General features: G+C 41.9%; 1 protein-coding gene across 1 annotated transcript; it reads left to right on the top strand.

The window, feature by feature from the left end:
* Nucleotides 1-18,181: 18,181 nt before the first annotated feature.
* On the top strand, nt 18,182-19,111 carry LOC100725712 (olfactory receptor 5B21). The gene has a single exon (XM_003464286.4). The coding sequence runs from the start codon at nt 18,185-18,187 to the stop codon at nt 19,109-19,111; it is 927 nt and encodes a 308-aa protein (XP_003464334.3). The 5' UTR covers nt 18,182-18,184.
* Nucleotides 19,112-20,439: the final 1,328 nt, after the last annotated feature.

Genomic DNA, 20,439 nt, shown 5'->3' with positions numbered 1-20,439 from the left:
CCCAGATTGGGCAGGATGCAGTGTCCTAAGCACATAAGGGCTCTGGAAGAGATGCAAGTGCTTGTAAGTGTAGCCATTGTGAAAGAGGATGTGAGTAAAAAGTCTTGAATTAACAGCCTCGGAGGTGAAAGTCTTAGAGGCCCTGAGTTTCAAAGCAACTCAAAAGATAAGAAAGCAGGGGTTGCCAGTGGCTCTGATAGAATTTTCGGCGTGGAAAGGAACCATCAGATATACAATTTTCGGCATGGCTAAAAAGATAAGAAGTATGAAATAAAAGTAGCCTTTATTTTAAGAATGTGGAGAGAGACTTCATGACCCTCCGGGGTCTGGCATTCTTTCTGCCAGACATGTGGTGTGGGGGCATACATGTAGCTTAGGTTTGGGGTGGTGCCTAAGGGGCATTAGTGATGCACTGGTAGCCCATTTGTATTCATTTGGCACCACAGGTAAATTGCCTAGGGGCGGGAAGATGACCTCAAGATAGAGCCCCTTTGTTCCACCTCCCAGGCTCCCACCAGCTACAGGGTGTCCCATCTGGGGCAAAAGCCTTTCAGGCTCCAAGGAACAGGTCTGAGAACGTTGCAGAATTAGAAGCAGGGAAGAGCAAGAAGGATGGTGTCACAGGCACACGAAGCAGAGATACTGGTTTCTTCCAGGAGCGTGGCACTGAGAAGCATCACAAAGGCTTCAGCCTGGAAATGTGAAAAAGGAGTTTCTCCAACTGAAGTAAAAATGAGGACATGTGGTGGCTTACTTCAGAGGTCCATCTTAGACACAAGCAGAGAGACAGTATCAGGGGCCACTGGAAAAGTCCCCAGGGCTGCAGCCACCCACATGCTGGGTACCTGGAACTCAAAGGGGAAGAGGAAATCCACTAGGATCCACAGTGTGGAAACTGAAAGGGCTCTCAGATGAGAGCTGGTGTTTGGATTGTTCTTATTACAAATGTATGGTTTTTCCAGAAGGCAGTATTATCTCAAACCTATTTTGTAGGAAAGGAGGTTGATGTAGGAGGTTCCCCCCACATATGATGGATCCATAGTGTGCAACTTAATATCCCAAGTGAGTTTAGGTTCACAGGCCATGAATTCTGGTACCTGCATGTGTTTTCTGGCATCTGGATGAGGTAAATCTGTCTTCCCTGCTGGTACCGGATATCACTAAAACTTGACAGTGGTGGATTTGGGGAATAACTTTTATGCATGACATACTCTGCCTTATGATGGAGAAAAACCCATAGTTGAGAATGAACCAGCCAAGAAAAAAGTACAAATTTCTCTCAACTTTAATTCAGCGGAGAGTTGCACTTTGGGTTTGCATATTTTGGATCTCAATAGGGTTGGTGAAGCAACATGAACCTAAGGCAGGCAGAGATGTGAACTAGGGTGGGAGGGAATTTCTCAGCCCCTCTCCCCACTACCCCTAGAGTCCAGTTTCTCTGCAAGGAACCCTTTGTGCTCGTATTTGAGGAAGGCTGATCTGAAGCTGCACTCCCAGGATGGACACAGTGTCACATCTGAGCCACTAGGGTTCTTTGTTCACCTGGACTAAGTTGTTGCGGTAGGGTTGACCTGGACCATTGGGCCCAGGGCCCTTGCTGTGTTTATTTGCAGAAAAGTACATTCATATTTTGGGATTCTAACTGTGAGAATAATAAAATAACTTATCACTGCAGAGAAACAGCCTTAAAAAGAAAAAATACAGAAACTCCACACTGAGTTATATCCCCATCCCCAGCCCTTTTTTATTTTTTTGTTTTTAAATTTTGAGACAGGGTCTTCATAGCCACTAAATTGTCCAGGCTGGGCTCGATCTTGTGATCCTCCTGCTTCAGCTTCCCAGAGTGCTGGGATCACAGGTTGGTACCACCAGGCCAGGTTTGAGAAGTATTTTATCGTTATTTAAAGGGAGCCTCCCCGAGGAAGAAGTCAACACAAAGAAGCAGAACCGAGGAGAGGATGGCCTGCATTTTCTTTTTAATGCCACTCCATCTCATCTATCCTATCAGTACTTTCTCCCTCAGCTGAGAAATTATGTTAGCATATAAATTTTTTTTAAATTTATGCTTATTTATTTTAGATTTAACCTGGCTTGAGTTGGGATTCTGTCATGGGTTCTGTAGATAAAACCTTTTATCTCTTGTCAATTTAAAATATTGCAGAAGAGTGAATAAATGTAAATGAAAAGAATAAATTCAGTAAACTCAGTGTGGGCATAGAATGTACCTCACAGGTCATTACCAACAATCCGATAGACAAAACAGTATGTGATCATTTCTCAGTGCTTTTTACAACCGAGCACTGAAATGCTTTGGATTTTAAGTTTAAGATGTCCTGAGAGTTTATGTGTGTAGAACAGAGCCTCTTCCTGTTCAGCTTGCCAATAAACTGAGAAATATGTGTCAACTAAAGGGAAAGAAAGGAAGGTACTGTCATTTCTCATATTCAAAAATGTTGCAGAAATGATGTAGTTTATCTAGTTCTCTTTATTAGAAAACTGTTAAGTATTTAATATTTTTTGAAGGCCATATGCTTGTAGTGAAAATAATTTTAAAACTTTTGATACAGTGCCTTGCTTTTAAACATAAAGAAAATTGCAAGAGAAACCGATTTATTTTCATACTGGGTCTTGGTCTGCTTGGTCTCCATGACAATAATGTCATGGGCTGAGTGTCTTGAAGGATGGATATTTATTTTCTCACAGATCCGGAAACCCCATGTCAAATTCTGGCAGGGTTCTGTCTGGTGTGGGCTGTCTTCTTGCCTGGCAGACCACTGCCTCTGGCTGTGCTCTCACCTGAGGAGACAGGAAGGGAGAAGAGAGGGACAGACACACACAGAGAATGAGCTCCAGGTGTCCCTGCTAAGGACATTAATGCTATCAAGTCAGAGCCCCCCTCTTATGAACTGCTTTTCTTTGTCACATTCCTTATCCATGGGGCAAAATCCCAAACACTCCCAACCTAATGGAGGGGAGGTTTATTTTGGTTCACACTTCAGTCCAAAGTCACTTGCTCTAAAGAAATAAGAAGAGGAAGAGCTCCCAGGGGTCATCCAAATAGAAACCACTCCTTAGGCATGCTACTTCATGATTCCAAATGCAATCACGATGACCATACCATCCTCAGAGGTTGCTGCCTAAGGAAAATGTGGCTGACAGAGAATGAGGAAGATGTTCCTGGCGATTCTGAGATACCTTTGGGTGACTTGGCCAGGGTTTAGGGTGTTGGAGGCAATGATTTTCATTATGTTCGGTGACACTTGAAAAATATGGCTTTCTCTCTCCAGGTGATCTTTCATTTCTCAGATATAAGTTTAGAAATTCTGAAGACTCAAAAACATAAGAGGAGCTTAGAGGGGGATTTTCCTGAGATAATATAAAACTTGTGAGGGCAACAGAAAGTAACAAAGTCAGGGGCAGAGTGAGAGAACTTGTGAATCTGCATGGTGAAATGTCCAGAGATTTCAGTAAGGGAGAAACACAGGAAATTAAAAGAGCAACAAATATCATGCTTTTGTGAGGAAAAACAAAACAAGGCAGTGAGGTCTGTCACTCAGATCTGGTACACAAGAGCTTGTGAAAGCTATCGCTTCTTATTTGGGTTTTCCCAAGTCAGTCCTGGGCCTAGGTCTGTGCTCAGCAGCCTGCCTAGGAGGTAACCTCTGGAAGCGGAGATTCAGGAGGGATGGCAGTCAACTCGTGTGTGTTTGTGACCATGTGGGCAGCCACAGCTCAGCTCAGGACTTTGGAGGACCCCATAACTTATGATAGGACACAAGAGAGTCAGCCAACCTGCCCTCCATGCTACCATCTTCTCTGGCCTTTTCTGTGTGCAACCTGCATGTGCTTCTGTGGCCAACGACAGTCCTTCTTACTCACAGACACTGCGAGCTGGAAGCCTTGGTGTGAACCTACGAGTGAGTGTAGTAATGTGGAGCTGCCGGTGTCAGCTGACAGAAGCACACACACACACACAAAGTTTTTCAGATCACTAGTAATCAGCATGTACTTTGAAGGTGCGGTTAACCATGCATTTACAAAGCCTTACAGTATTCCCAGCTTACTGTTTTTCATCTAGCACAGTGGTGGTAGAGTGAACTGAAGAGGAGAAAGGACGGGAAGGATTATTATTTCAATTTGCCTGTGGAAAAAGTGATTGATTGCTTGAGTAGACTGAGGTCATTTGATTTAGTATAGAGCTAGACCCAGGGCCACTGTTTTCTAATTTTTTGCTTCAGGTGCTTTCTCTTAGGCCCAGATCAACAATGTGAATGCCTCTAAGAGATGTGGACCTCCAGGCAAATTTCCAAGGGAAAGCAAGGACACATGGGCATCCAGGTGACCCACAGCTCTGGGCTGTGCCACTCTGTGTACTGCACTGAGGACAGGAGATTTCTGTAAGCCAACTTCCTACAAACTGCAGAAAGTTGGTTAAGCCACTTATCTTCTCTAAATTCCAGTTGGATAATATTCTAAATGTGGGTAGTAATACTTCCCACGAAGGTTTGCTGTGAGGATTAACCAAGATAATAAGTGAGAAAGGGCTTTGTAAAGTGCCAAGTACCACAAGTAAAGGCATTAAAAAATAGTCCACGAGCTATGTGGAGACATCAACCCAGCATCCATCTCTGGCATTGCCATGGAGACCGAGAAACAGTGGCAGACTTTCCGTTGTTTTCATGTGGTTTTAGAAATCATTTTTTAAAGCTCAAGATGAAAGCTGATGGAATTGAAAATGCTGGGAGATTAAGAGAAGAGTTTGAATTTGAGCTCATAATCTTCCTTTGTAGCAACATACTGACAAAATAATACTCAAGGTGACTAATTTCTGTGGCACAGGAAATCCACCCAGTTAGCTGTTTCCTATAGATAGAAAACAGCAAACCCAGGTCAAGGACACATGGTTGCAGGAGAAGAGTTTAGGGGCCTCTAACTCTCAGGCTTGCCACTGCCTGCCATCTGTCTAACCACGGTCTAGAGGAAATTCCCAGGAAACCTTTGTGATCGCTGTTAGTTAAAATAATTCAGCAGAAAAGGTACACGTCCCTGCTCTGGAGCCTTCTGGTTACATGGTGGTGTCATTCTGTTAAGCCAGTCCCGACTTAACAGCGAGAAAACTGTGGGCTTTTGGTGTGTAGCTCACTTGAAACCCACACATTTGAGATGAAACATAAAAGTGGGAAGGATTTCATTGTGTGACTCCTGACCTCAAATGTGAGGTTCCACCCTGGCTCGATCATTTACTACTTCATGAGTATCTTTTAGTGTTCGATCATTTTTTTTTTTTTTAATTTCTCAAGGAATGTGAACATTTCTTTGGAGATGTTTTGTGGAAATGAAAGGTGGGTTAGAAGATAACTCTCAGGAAGACTGGCATTGAAAAATGTTTTCTTGGGGCTGGGGGTTTAGCTCAGTGGCATAAGCGCCTGCCTTGCAAGCAGGCAGTCGTGAGTTCGATCCCTGGTACCGATAAAAAAAAAAAAAAAAAAAAAAGAAAAATGTTTTCTGAATGTGACTAGAAAGAGAGGAAAGTGATGAAGAGAGAGATATTGGAGGTTGAAGACTTTTAAGATTAAGTAACTCATCTGGGCTCTCTAATCTTCATTCAGATGACTCGTTTTTATCTTTCTTTAACAAATAGCCTTTCAGGTTTATCAATCTATGAATCAACAATTTTCCATTTTTGTTCCGAGGAGAAGCACACATGACTATTTTAAGCTGGTGGTTGGTGATATGAAAGTTAGTTTGCTAAGTTAGGAATAAATAAATTTTCCTGAAGTAGGCTTCTCAGCTCACATCTCTTTGCCTCCAATTTACTAAGTAGAGAATCAGATGGGATTTGGAGCATCAGTGGGCCGCTGCTACAGGCACTGTTCTAGATCCTAAGGAGGGCTCCAGAGAACAGTAGAACATGTATAAGATACAGGGGGGATGGAGGAGCCAGCAGAGACCGTCAGACCTGTGTAAAAGCAATATGCCATGGAATTTATCATGCCTGGGTGCAGGCAGGCAAGAGTATAATAAACTGGCTGCCATGAATAAAGAGAAGTGTGTCCTTTTCGTGAGTGTAGAAATGAAGGCAGGGGACATTAGGCTGGATTAACATCTGCAGTCAAAGTTCCCTAGCAGTCTCCTACCTCAGTGGACAAAATCCTTGAAATATCCGGTGGTGTCTCCAGATGTCCCCCGCTGTCTCAAGCCTTGCAAGATTCCTTGTCCTATCTAATTTCCTTTTGATATAGGGGAATGAAACTCCCAAATGAATTTCCTATTGATATAGGGGAATGAAACTACTATACATATGAGTTCGTGTTCTCTAAAATTGAAGAATGAATTTTAGGAACAACGGAGGTTATGAACAGAATATATTTACTGAGAAAAAGAAAGCTTCTGTCTGAGAGAGAGAGAGAGAGACAGAAGGGATCCAGGGTGGGTTGCCAAAGACTGTCTTTTTTAGGGACTTTTATAGAGTAAAATCATGGAATGCAATGGGTTTAAGGTAGGAAAAAATGGAACTTGCAAGGGAACAGAACTGTGGTCAACCAACAAGATTAATTGCTCAGGTAAAATTGATTAATAGGACCAAATGGGGAGCAAGTGTTGTACTAAGCGGGCATGCTTTACAGCAGTGACTCTTCCTGAAGTGGCCTGGGATACTGACTCCTGACTTCCTCAGGGTGATAGAGAACTACTTGGACTCTGGATCCTTAGGATGTGGGTGTATTTGCTTTGCCTTTTGTCTTAAGACCTGGCTCACAGCAAGTGGTGATTGTCTCTTCCAAGGCTGCAAGGTATCTGAACTGCTTTGGCTCCTCTGAGGGCCCAGCCATGCCTATAATATTTCTACCTAGCCCAGCTGCCTGTGACACTATCACTGGACAGCCTCAGGTGCTAAGCTGAGTTCCCTGCAGAGTGTAGTGCTTCTGCTGGTTGGTAGTCATGCTACTATGGAGCTTACATTTCCATCTTTGAGTTATTGTAGAAAAGGAAAAAGGAGGAGGAGGAGGAGGAGAAAGAGGAAAAGGGAAATGGGCATTGGTTTTCATGGCTATGTGACACATGGGCTGAGTGGGCAACCTAGTGGGAGAGAAATCTTGAGGAACGGGGCTGTATCAAAGAGAAGCAAGCACCAGCATTTGACTGTTGGTAATCACTTGTACAAGACCCTATAAAACACTGAGAGAAAAGTCTGAGCAGACATGGAAATCCAGGCGTGCAGAGGGACCAGGAATGGCTCTACAGGTTGCTGCTGATATCAAAATGCAGAGCCACCAATCTTTGCCTAGGGTAGGACTGGAGCAGTTTAGTAAATAGTGAAGTGATGTTAGGGTTTTTTAAAGGTGCTTTGGATCAGGTTTTGAGTGAAGCTGCCAGTCATATAAATTGGATCAAAGTTCATAGGTAAGGGAAGGGTGGCTAATTAGGGTCATGGTAAGTACAAAGGAGAGGGGGGAGTATGTTATCATTGAGGTAAAAGACTAGTGAATTGGAATTACAGTAATGTTTGGAACTAAGATCTACAGAAAATGTCTAATAGAAAGGCCTATTTGTCACATAGGCAGAGAGTAATAAAAAGGCATTTGGGTGTTTTTTGGTCTGGTCAGACTGACACAGATGTGCAGGAGATTGTGATTTTTACAAAGGGGAGAGGTCAAGTGAGAGATAATTTGCTTTAGTCCTCTCAGAGCCTCACTAAGGACTGGGTACTGGTGCTGGGAGGGATGGATGATCTACTTTAGTGGGATGGCAAGGGGTGCTTGGCTGAGAGCTAGGGAAGGGTAGAGGTGTTCCAGGCCCCAGGGTCTAGGTCTGGAGAGGCAGTGGGAGCTTCTGGTGAGGCCAGAGAAGGAAAGAGGGACAGGCTGAACTGACAGATGGGAATCTGATCCCGTGAACTGTTTAGGTAATAGAGAGTTAATGGGAAGTAAGTCACCTAATGAGCAGGCATGGAAAGATCAGAGAACTTTTCAGATAGGTGAAGATATGGGGTTGTGGTTGTCTACCAAGGTGACTAATGGCTATGTAGACTTTATTTAACCAGGTGTTATTTTTACAGGCAACTTAGTTAGATAGAAGTATTATAGGCAGTCAGTCAAGGCTAGGTTCTGGAAGGAGCCAGTACCAGAGGCCAGATACATTGCAACTGGGGGGAGACAAACACCCCTGCTGTGGGCAAGATCTCAAGACAAAAGATCAAGCAGACACACCCACATCCTAAGGATTGATAATCTAAATAGGTCTCTGTCACCCTGAGGAAGTCAGAAGTCACCATCCCAACTCCCTAAGGGAAGAGTCAGTGTTCTGTATTCATGCCCACTTGCTATCATGACTTGCTTCCACATTTGTCCTGACTTAATCAATTTTACCTGAGCAATTAATCTCATTGCTTGACTAGTTCTGTCCCACCTCATGTCCAACTTGTGAGTTCCCATGTTTTCCCCACTTTAGACCTGCCTCGCTTGTTCTACACTAGAAAAAAGAGCTTCGTTATATTTGTATTATACCAAAATACCTGTAAAGTGACCCTAACTGTTCTGTATACATTTTTCTTCTCCCTTCTCCCTCTGGGTGACCTAATTGATATGTTAACCATTGCTGCCCTCTACAAATAACAGATGTGGTGCTAAAATAAGGTAGCAAAAGGTTGTTAATTGCTGCTAGACTCCTCTGTTCTCTGCTGAGAAAAACAAGGAACTTCCCCATTAGCCTACCTCCTGATCCACGCCCAAACCCCTTACCTTGGTGGGGCGAGACACACATAGCTTTTGCAATCTCCAACTGCACTGTGTCACCGTGCCCAGGATAAAATAAATCAGTGCTGCTTTTTAAAATATGTTTTTGCCTCTTTTTTTTAAACTCGAGTTTGGGGGCTCATTTGTGGATTACAAAGAGCTTTGTGGTTTTACTCTATAAAAGTCCCTAGAAAAGACAGTCTTCGGCAACCTGCTCAGGACCCCTTCTGTCTCTTAGACAGAGCTTTTTCCTCTCAGTAAATATACTCTGCTCTTAACCTCCATTGTTCCTAAAATTCAGTCTTTGATTTTAGAGAACATGAACTCATACTGGACTTATAGTAGGTTGGGAGCTTCACTCCCCTACATCATTATCATTTATCTCATCTGTTGGGGAATAAGCCATAGTCTCTGCTCTCTGCAGCCCAAGCAGGTCACACAGGCAGTAGGTACTGCCTTGTCCGTATCAGATGGTTTCTTTCCTGGAAGCAGAAGTCAAGGTACTGGATTAAGAAGGAATATGGGAGCCTATAGGTTCTGGGAGAAAAAATGAAAGTAAGAACTAATAAGACAGTTTGGGAAAGCATTATAAAGGGAAGGGCACACATATGTTGTTCATGACCTCAGAGGACAATTTCACAATGGAGTTGGCTTTAACTGAATTTCTAAGTGAAAGAGATAAAAGAAGGAGATAAAGCTAGGCATGGAAAGATTAGAGAACTTTTCAGAAAGGTGATGATTTGGAGTCGTAGTGCAGCTTCACTGTAACCAGAGGGAGCAGCATGAAGGAAGGTAGAAGAAAGAACACGCAGTGCATGGCTGGTGGAGAAATCAGGTATATCAGGGTCTTCTCCTCTGCCTGCCAGATCTGTGGAACAGACGCCTGGGCATGGGCAAATAGAAAGTGAGATGCTTCATGGTTAGAAAGAGACAAAAGCTGACATGCATTTCAAAGTTAGATTATTGAGCATGTTAGGGGAGAAGAGATGAGATAAGAAGCCACCAATGGTTTCAGCACAGTGGGTTGCAAGTCAGGGTTGACAGCAAGCAGGGGCTGCCTAAGCCAAGTCTCCCAGCGTTAGGCGCTCCCTGCGCTTCCATCGCATCTGGCGCTTCCTGCGCATGCTCCACGTTCAGTTCAGTTCAAGGTGACACCAAGACAGCAAGTAACCCAATCAATAAGTGAACAGATGAATCGAGCAGCTATTACTCAAATGAAGTACACATGGTCAATAAATATATGAAAAAGTTCAAAATGTTTAGCTACCAGGGAAATGCAAATCTGGACTATATTTGAGACCTCGTCTTGTCCCAGGTAGAGGGCGTATCACGGAGAATACCAAAAATCAGCAAATGCTAGTGGGGATGTGGAAAGAAAGGAATTCTTTACCACTGCTGATGGAAACATCAATTAGTAAGGCATTATGGAAATCAGCGGGGATTTTCTCAAAACAAAAGAAAACAGAACAAACTAAAAATAGAGCTACTACTTCAAAGGAACCACCCAAAGGAAAATTAGCATACTGTGGAGATATCCTCAATACTTATGCAGCACAATCGTGGGGCTTAAGCTATAGAAGCAACCTAGGTGCCTGTCAACAGATGTTTGGACAAAGAAAAGTCTATATATGATGGAATACTATTCAACCACGAATAAAATGAAATCATGCCATTTGCAGGAAAATGGGTAGAACTGGAGACCATCTTGTTAAGTGAATTAAATCAGACTCAGAAAGTCAAATGTCACAGGTTTTCTCACATAAGAGAAGACTAGAAAAAACTTTTAAAGTGGGAAATTGATATAGGGGAATGAAACTTCTGACTTACTATATGTCTGGTACAAGTCCGTCTTCTCTAAAATCAAAGAATGAATTTTTGGAACAATGGAGGTTAAGAGCAGTATATATTTATTGAGAGAAAGAAAGCTTCTGTCTGGGAGAGAGACAGAAGGGATCCTGAGTGGGTTAACAAAGACTGTCTTTTCTAGGGGCTTTTATAGAGCAAAATTATGGGGTGAGAAGGGTTCAAGGTGGAGAAAAAGGGAACTTGTGAGGTGGGCATAAGGTGAGACGGAACTATGGTTAACCAATAAAGTCAATTGCTCAGGTAAAATTGATTAAATCAGGCACAAATGGGGAACAGATATTCTTAAGGATATTCTTAAGTAGATATTCTTGGGGGTTGGGATGGTGACTGCTGAGTACCTCAGGGTGATAGAAACCTATTTAGAATACCAATCTTAGGATGTGAGTGTGTTTGTTTGGGCTTTTGTCTTGAGGCCTGGCCCACAGTAGGAGGTGCCTGTCTCCTCTAAGGTCACAAGGCATTTGATCCTCTGTGCGGGCTCCTTTGAGGACCCAGACCTGTCTGACTGCCTGTGATATTTCTATCTAACTCAGCTGCCTGTAACAAAATGACATAAAAGTAGAAGAAAAACTTTTAGAGAAGAGGAAGGAGATTGAAGAGAGGGAGTAAAGGCAGGGAGGAATGATCAAACTCTGTTTTCTGCATCTATGACTATGTCAACACTAAATCGACTATTTCGTCTAACTAATGTACACTAGTCAAGAAGGATATTGTTTCAAAATATTCTTTCAATGGGGTGGGAATGGAAATAGTTGAGGCCATGACCCAGCAGACTGGGAAGAGACTGGGAGGTTATATGACCATTACTGATCATTTTAAAGAAGAACACTGACATAGCAGAAGGGGTGTTAGGGTAGGAGACAGATTTTTGAGAATTTTTGCGGGAAGGATGGGAACAAAAGTGTGGATTTTGGACAGCTAGGCTAGGAGTGAGGAAACGGGTAGTGAACACAAGGATAATTGTTCTAGTCAAGTCTCACAAAGTAATAGAGCCAGAATTAGCAGTGTGGAGGGCAGGGAAAGATGAGAAAAGTAGCAGGGCCTGCTCTGAGACAAGAAGGCAGAGGAGGGCAGGACGGCCCACGTGGGGAGGGGGAAGTGGGCTTAGTACTAGGCAGCCCTGCCCTTGGTGAAGGATATGAAGATGTTACCTGTAGACAGTGCAGAAGCTTGGGTGGAGCCAAAGAGTCAACAGACCCTCAGGAAAGTCTGGAGAAATCGGTGGACGGAAATATCAGAAAACTTGGAGCCTTGGATTTCAGTTAGACTGTTAACTTCCCATGTGGTGTTAGACAGATTCTTCACTTCTATGAGTCTCAGGTTAGTTGCTGGTAAAATTAGGTGCTCAGCATCGTACCCTGGGCTGTGATTCCTTGAGGACGGTACCAGCTCGGCAGTCAAATCTGAGAGGTGCTGACGGGGAATACGATCCTGAAATGAACTCTTCAGACAGACTGCCAGCTTCTCGTTCCTCTTGTGATCTCGTAGTAGTTTTCCTTTGCAAAGTTACTGAGCAGCGGTGCAGGAAGGCAAACTTTTCTTTCTCCAGCCCCACCGCTGAGTGGGACGCCATGAAAAGCTTGAAATAGCCTCAAGGTGGCAGCATTAACTCAAGGATGGATGGACAGATGCTGGTACCTAGCCTTGAACTCCCCTAAGTCAGAATAACTGCCCTCTCTTGTTGCATCCCCAACCTCAAGTGTAACTATTTAGAAGCCAAGAGCTATGTACAACGTGTGAGGAGATCAACAGCGACGGAATCAAATGCATCAAATCACAAGTATCCCCCAGGAGTTGAGAGCCTTTAGGAGGGAAAAGAAAGCAAGCATATTCGGTGCCGGAAGGAACTGAAGACATTCAAATAGATTAATAATTTATCTAAGTCAGTGCATTCAGTCAGTGGTGGATTCTAGGTTTCTCACTTGTCAAAACCCAAAGTCATTGTATTTTACAATATTAATAGTTGTCAGTTTAAGTTGCTCAGGTTATTACAATATTAATTTCCATATAGCAGAGAGCTAAATTATTCCATAGAGCCAAATGTCTAGCTTGTCTCAATTGTTAGGGTGTCAAATTTATGGGTGAAGTTTTCTCTTCTCATTCCGCTTCCTACTCTTTTTTAAAACCCTCTCTTTCTCCTTTTTTCTTTTCATCTCTTTATCTGTGTATCTTCTTTTCCTATTTTCTGTTTTTGTACTCATAAAATTAAATAACAAGGAGGAAATCCTCATAGATCTTCAAAGCTGAACATGTGTGTCAGGAGGTGAACTGCTGCAGAAAGCTAAAATATAAATAAGGAAGAAAGAGATGACAGGAACTAAAGGCAGACATCTGAGATAGGGAAGGTGATTGAGGAAAGATAGATCCAAAACGATTAAGCTATGTTCTATACCTGTACCAATTCCCCAAAACAAGTCTAACTATTATATATTAAAAGCACACAGTAATAAGAATGGGCATTGGATTGCTCATAACCTTTTCTCTGTCTACTGAAATGATTTTCATACTTCGTTATGCCTTGCTTGGTTGATTTTGGATGTACTTGCATTGGTGAGATTACCCACTTAAACACAATGTCTAACAAATTTGTTGTTTCACCTTTGGTTTGCCAGTGGTTTGAACTGTCAATATCTATGTTCAAAATAGAAGATAATCTATCACTGTGTTTCTCATGATGTTTCTATTATCTGATAAAACTAGTCTCATAAAAAGAACTGGTAGATTGTTCCTATTCTATGTTTTTGGAAGCGATCATGAATAATTGGTATTAATTTCTAATTAAATGTTTGGTAGAAAAATAATTTTAACAGAGGTGGAAAATATCCTTGGGCTCATGTCATCTAGCTTATTATGACATTATCATTAATTTTATAAAAATTAATTTATCCAAACAATAATTTTTTGCATGAAAATCTTTTCATAAGAAAGGAGAAAAAGTTGGTAAATAAGCTTTCCTGTTGCAGCTTACTGTACAGCAATATGTGCTGGCAAGAATCTGAGAGAAACAGGACCTTTCTCTGGATTCTGAGAGTCCCCTTGTGTTTCCATATCGATCCCCAAAAGAGAAGTAAGCAGTGAAAAGATATAGAGACCTTGAGTTAGAGAAACTTTGGCACTTCCTTCCTGAAACTATGAGGCTCTAATGGACTTGTCTGGTTCATTCCTTCTTCCAGTCCTAAAATCATCCAGGAGCCCTGCCTTATTTCACTGGAGAATACTATTTGAAAAAAAGCCAGATGTGAGGCATAGGCTGAAGTTTTCACATCTGTAAAACTGGAGACATAATTTCTCATAGAGTTGTGTGAAATTTAAGGGAAAGACTGCATACATATAACAAAGAGCTTGAAATGCAGGAGGTAGCTGGTGTGTTTTAATTCAGTAAATTAATATTAATGAAATAGACAGAATCCTTTGATTCTTGTGAGCTCCATGCTTAAACGTATCCCAAACCACGTTGATTGGAAAGCAATTTCCTGAAAGCGTTTTGTGTCACAAAGCTCTTTGAATTTGGAGCTCTGTAGTTAAAGCTAGATTAAACAAAGTGGAGATTTTGATACAGCTCATTATCTATGAATGGGCCATTTAATAATTCCTCCAACTGAGGACCAGTGCAGGCCATCATCCTAGGACTGAATGTAGCACGGCTGCATCTCATACTCCTTTGAGAGTAGTTTGCATGAAAATTTCTCATGAATAATCTTAGACTGTGACCTGAGGAATGGAGGGTCATTTTGCCCCTTGAGGGAAGGTTCTTTGGGATTTGTTCCTGTCACAGTAATGTTTCAGTTCCCTCAGGAAAGTACTGTTTTGATTGCTTGTTTACATGTCACTGAGCCCTGGATTGCAGTTAAGGCCTTAGGGAACTTCTCTCCAGAGGAACGTAAATCTATGTAAGTCCCATCTTCTCATGCACTTCAGGCTGCTCACACAGGTTGGTATGACTCACTTTGGGTCTCATGAAAATCCTAACGGCAGCAGAACTGCCTGCATACTTTTATCACAGAGCCTCAGGAAATTTCTTACTATATGAAATCTAAGGCCTTCAGAGACCAAACAGATTTTCTTGTCTTTTCAGACTTCAAAAAGTTCAGTCCTTGAAGGCTGTTCTGAATTAAGATATCATAAGTCCTGCAGGACATAGGTATGTTTGCCCTGACTTTCTTTTAAAGGCACATTCTTCACACTGTAGGTAGAAATAATACACTTAGCTCAGGGAAAGGGTTTTAGGTGTAGGTTTAAAGGATCTGAATTTTATTTTCTCCAAGTTCCTCGGCCACATCTCGTGAGAACAGAGTAACAGGAGATTCCTGTAGGTGATTTTGAGTCATTGTTACCTAGGCAGCCATTGACATAGTCATTGCTGGACGGAATATTGCTACCAACTGATGATAAAGTCTGGGAAATAAGTTTGTATGACTGAATTACAGTTTAATAGAAATAAATTTGTTTGCATTTTGGAATTACCATGAATCACATGATAGCTGGAATTTCTCTTCTTTTATCTTACTTCATGTTCTTGATACAGGGAAACTTCTATGGTTCCAAAGCAAGCACCATTAAAGCTATTACACTAACTCAACTTCTTCTTTTTTTGTTTTTTTGTCTTTTTCCTTTTTATCGGTACCAGGGATCCAACTCACAGCTGCCTGCTTGCAAGGCAGACGCTTATGTTGCTGAGCTAAACCTCCAGCCCCTAACTCAACTTCTGAGACACTAATTCATTCATTTAACAGGCATTTCAGCTTACTATGTGTCTGCCACTATGTGGCCAGTGGATAATAAAGCAAAAAACACTAACAGAGACAATCAGATTCTCTTCTTCCTTCACGGAATTTAGTAATTCTACTGATGATCTCATTTGGATTTCCTCAAAAGAGGCGTGGTGGTTGGAAGTGATTTTTCCAGTCTCTTTAGAAGAATTTTTGATGAAACATTTCTACTTCCAGACATTTGAATGGTTTATTCTCTTTCTATCTTTATAGCAATAAAAACTTTGTAAATCTTAATTTTTTTTCAGTTTAATGTATTTTTGTTAGACATTTTTCAGTGTTGTTTCCTTTTCAGGGCTCCTTGTGATGTTAATCTCAGGTACCTGTGCACTAGAGGGAAAATAACAGCAGAAATGCAGCAGCACCTCAGTTCATGAACGCTTCTATTCATGAGCAGTTTGGTTGGCAAACAGAAGTGTTTGGGGAATTTGGTTTCCAGTTGTGAACTATACATTGGGTCAGGATCATGCCCATGGTCTGCCATCTTTCTTAGAACTGTGGAAGAGCTCGCTTTGTGAACCGAGGTACCACTGTACAGTATTAGGCTTTAGATTCAGGCCCTGTGATGCTTCTGGAATGATGTTAGGCAAATGAAGCCTTTTTTCCACATTCTAACTCCAGAATTCTCCCTGCTGCTCTGAATCTGGACACATTTACCAACAGCAAATGCCTGCATAAAGGGAAAGGGTTGCTCATCGAGAGTACACAAAAGTGTCTTGAATAGTAGTTGTAAGTAGATGAAGAACTGCCAGTCAATGGTGAGAAATCTGGCCCTAAAAAGTATACACATGCACAGTTAAGGAGTTATGTGACTCTTGAGTGATGCTGCCTATGTATGATTAGATTATAGTACATTGTTCCTGCTAAATTAGGGACTATATGAATGTGTCAAAAGATAAAAGAAAAAGGGTGAGAAAGGTTGGATAAAAGTAAGGGAAAATGCTGCTGCTCAGTTGGAAATCTATGAACAAGTGAAAGAGAAAAAGGCTGACAGACATAAAATTCTAGGCCTTTGTTCTATGAGCATGAGAGGGCACTTGAAGCATTGTTTATAGAGGTGAAAACTGGAAATGGAGGTGAGGTTCGAGCAGGGATCTCATACAGCTTTCCACAATGGCTCAGATGGCTCCTGTGAAACCAGCCACGTGGACCAGCTAAGCCACCCGCAGGGCTCCTCACCAGTCCTGTGCGTAGCTGCTCTCCAAGGCAAAGTGAGGCCGAGATGGGTTAAAGCTACTCATTCCTCCAGTGCCTGTTTCTCACTCTCCCCTCTCTCTTCACACTTTTCCTCTCTTCCCTGAGACTGAGCCTGCTCCCACCCACTCTGTTACAGAGCCTGGGAAAGCCTGTGAGCCCTTAGATGGAGGAAAGGCAGGAGGAGGGAGAGAGTGCTCTAAAGTTAGAACATAGCCTTTCTCCCAGCCTGACCACCTGCACACACACTGTTACTGCTGAGTATTTTCCGTGTCATGAATCTAAGCTGATCTATTAGCAGAAAGTGTGGACTCATAAACAGACAACAATAGCTTGCTTGTTGTGTTTGTCATTGGTGTTCTATTCAGGTCACCAAACATTTATTTTTGTGTGCTGGGTGTCCACGGTGGGCAGGTGAGGCAAGAAGGAGAGAAGAAGCTGTCCCAGGAGTCTTACAGCAGGTGAGGTAGCTGGGTGCTTGTCCAGCTAATTGTGTGACAATCAGCCAAACTTCGGGGCTTGGCACATGCAGAGAAGGGAGAACCTAACTGTAACCAGATCACAAATCTATATTTATGTGCTACTGTACTCCTTTTCAGCTGAGCCAAGGAATAAACTTGCAAATACACTAGAAATTGTGATTAAGATTTCTGGCTTGAGTATCAAACAGACCAAATTTTTTATTTTATCTTCAACAGTTTGATGTTATGTGACTCCTGTCAATATTCATTTAACTGTTACTATTTTATAGCTCTCTGGTCTCCACAAAAATGCTCAATTTTAGAAGAAAATAGTACTTAGGAAAAGGAGACTAGGTGTAAAACAGACTGCCAGTGGAGGTGTTACTTACAGTATGAAGAAAAAATATTCTATTCACATGTCTTAAATTATGGAACATGGTGTAGAGAGATAAAGTAAAAACTGGGGAAAAAGAGTAGATATATATACAGTTTTTACTTCTGTAAAATGAGAAAAAGGACAGAATTATTCTCCAAGTGCTGAAGGGAAGATTGTGTTAAATGCAGCTAGAGTCATTGGAGTAGTATCTAGTATACAATATGATATTATGATTTCTTTAATTAACATTATTTATGCATAGAAAATTTCAAGAAATTTTTAGTGAAGTTATATTATCGAAGTAGAATGAAAAAGATAAGGCATGATGGATTCATTTTTTACTTAATAGTTTTAGATGCTTAAAAACTGAGTAAAATCTTAGCAACGATGTTGCTAGGCACATCTACATTATAATACATAATTATATCATATATGCAAGTAGAATCTGTGAGTGTGTGAACTTTGGATTAAAAATACAAGGATCCCCAGTACCAAAAATACAAAGGGATGAACTTTGATTTTGAACTCTAGCAATGAGACAACCTTTTTCAAGATTCGGGTTCTCCAATCTGAACTTTCTCATCTATAAAGCACGCATAAGAGCAACTATCTCGTAGGAGTGAGTGTTCTAATAAAGTGCAGGGGTCTCGCGTGTGTCTTGCATGTGGTACATGAACAGTATATGTTAGTCTCTGGCTTTATACTGTTGCATCTTCCTCTTGTAGTTCCATCTGCTTTTTGTTGTCTTTTTTCTTTAGTTACCAGGTGAGGCGCAAGTTGACACTAATGGAGAACAGCTCGGAAGTGACAGAATTCATTCTCTTGGGTTTAACAGATGACCCCAGGCTGCAGGCACCTCTCCTCCTGGTATTTTTGCTCATCTATCTCATCACCGTGGCTGGGAATGGGGGGATGATAATGATCATCCTCTCAGACCCCCACCTCCACACCCCCATGTACTTCTTCCTCAGTAACCTCTCCTTTGTAGACCTGGGTTACTCTTCAGCTGTGGCTCCCAAAATGGTGGCTGCCTTGCAATCAGGGGACAAGGTCATCTCCTACAATGGGTGTGCCGCTCAGTTTTTCTTCTTCGTGGGGTTTGCCACTGTCGAGTGCTACCTTCTGGCTTCTATGGCTTATGACCGCCACGCAGCAGTGTGTAAACCTCTTCATTACACCACCACCATGATGGCATCAGTGTGCTCCTTCCTGACAGTTGGCTCTTATATCTGTGGCTTCCTCAATGCCTCAATCCACACAGCAGACACCTTCAGACTTTCCTTCTGTGGGTCCAATGAAGTGAATCATTTTTTTTGCGACATGCCCCCACTCCTGGCTCTTGCATGCTCCGACACTCGCATCAGCAAGCTGGTTATGTTCTTCGTCGTGAGCTTTAATGTCTTCTCTACTCTCCTGGTTATCGTCATCTCTTATCTCTTCATAGGCATTGCTGTTCAAAGCATGCGCTCTGCCCAGGGCCGAAAGAAGGCTGTCTCCACCTGTGCCTCCCATCTCACTGCCGTGTCCATCTTCTATGGCACGATCATCTTCATGTACCTGCAGCCTGGCTCTGGGCAGTCCATGGACACTGATAAAATTGCCTCTGTGTTCTACACTGTGGTCATCCCAATGCTCAACCCCCTGATTTACAGCCTGAGGAACAAAGAAGTGAAAAGTGCTCTTTGGAGAACACTCCACAGACTGCGCCCTTAACCTCTGCGTCCTTAATCTTTGAGTAGAAAGTGGGAGAGGATAAACTTTCTTTTGGATCCCAGTGATTCATGACTCTTGCGTTCTGGCAGATTCCCATTGTTTCCATCCCTGAGAATGGTGTTTGTTTCTGCTGTTAGAATTTGTGAAAGCAACACTTTGAAATGTCTCATTTGGGAAAAGACTTTACAAACAACAGCATGGAACACTGTGCTGGCCTGGGTCGTTGATGAGGTTTAAAGCAGATGCTCAAAGCAGAGAGTTGAACGTGCTGAATTTTCTCCTCCCTCTTTTTAAGTGGGAGAAAACTTCCATTTACTATTAAATGAGGTATAAGAGTCACACCTTTATGTTTGATATTTGTCAACTAGAATACATAACATTGTGTTCTGCATTTTTTTGGTTTTTGGCTTTGAAAGTCAGACTTTTTTTTTTTTATAAGTGGTTATTATAGTAGTACATATTTAAGGCTTACCATGTGATACTTTTGTATATAGATGCAATATTTGCGGAATGATGAAATCAGAGAGGTAGTACTTCCATCTCCTTAACATTAGAATGTTTAAACAATGAATGAAAATTCTTTTATGAACACATAATTTTCTCATATTGGCAAAGGACGTTTCAATATTTTTAATCATGTTTCCGTGAAGATTACAATTTCAAGCATAGTGCTCTGGACCAAGACCCAGGCAATGTTGGATTAAATCCCCGCAACTCTCTGCCCCATCCCCTCCCACAGTCTCACTGCACTGACCTACCATGCACCTTTGCGCTCTCTATCTCCTTCTGCTAACGTGCTGGGATAACTTTAGTGGAAAAACAATAAAGCCGTCTTACACACAGAAGAATGGAACTGCTCACAGTTTAACCTGAATTAACATACCTTTCAGTAGGGAGCCTGCCCCCTCTTCTGTACTTTTGGCTCCTTCTAACATAATTACCAGCTTGTAAAAGTTCAGAGAATGGCAGTGATTTTTTTCCGAGGGTTATGAGAGGAGATATTTGTCTTCGGGATTAAATGATTGCATTTTTCAGCACCCTTAAGTTTGGCGAATCTATTATTTTTTCAACAGTTCAGCTCATTTGTGGGTTCTTGTTGAAATCTGATGCTCTGTAATTGGGTGTTATCAGAAATTAAAAAAAAAGATCTGCCAGGAAATTTACTTCTTAAGGTAGGAACAGTGCAGTGACGTACATTGGTAGTCAGCCTACTGGTCTCATTTCCTGTCTGAAACTGTTTATGTGTGGGAAGTGAGTGGTGATGGATTTTGCTGCTTGATGGTGTTTATAGCTACAGTTAATCTAAGGAACCAAGTACAGTTCATGAT

Source organism: Cavia porcellus, unplaced genomic scaffold, assembly GCF_034190915.1.
Source record: "Cavia porcellus strain 051 isolate PalLab524CR breed Dunkin Hartley unplaced genomic scaffold, mCavPor4.1 scaffold_17, whole genome shotgun sequence".
In the NCBI taxonomy this organism is placed as follows: domain Eukaryota; kingdom Metazoa; phylum Chordata; class Mammalia; order Rodentia; family Caviidae; genus Cavia; species Cavia porcellus.
This window is presented reverse-complemented; position numbering and strand designations above follow the sequence as displayed.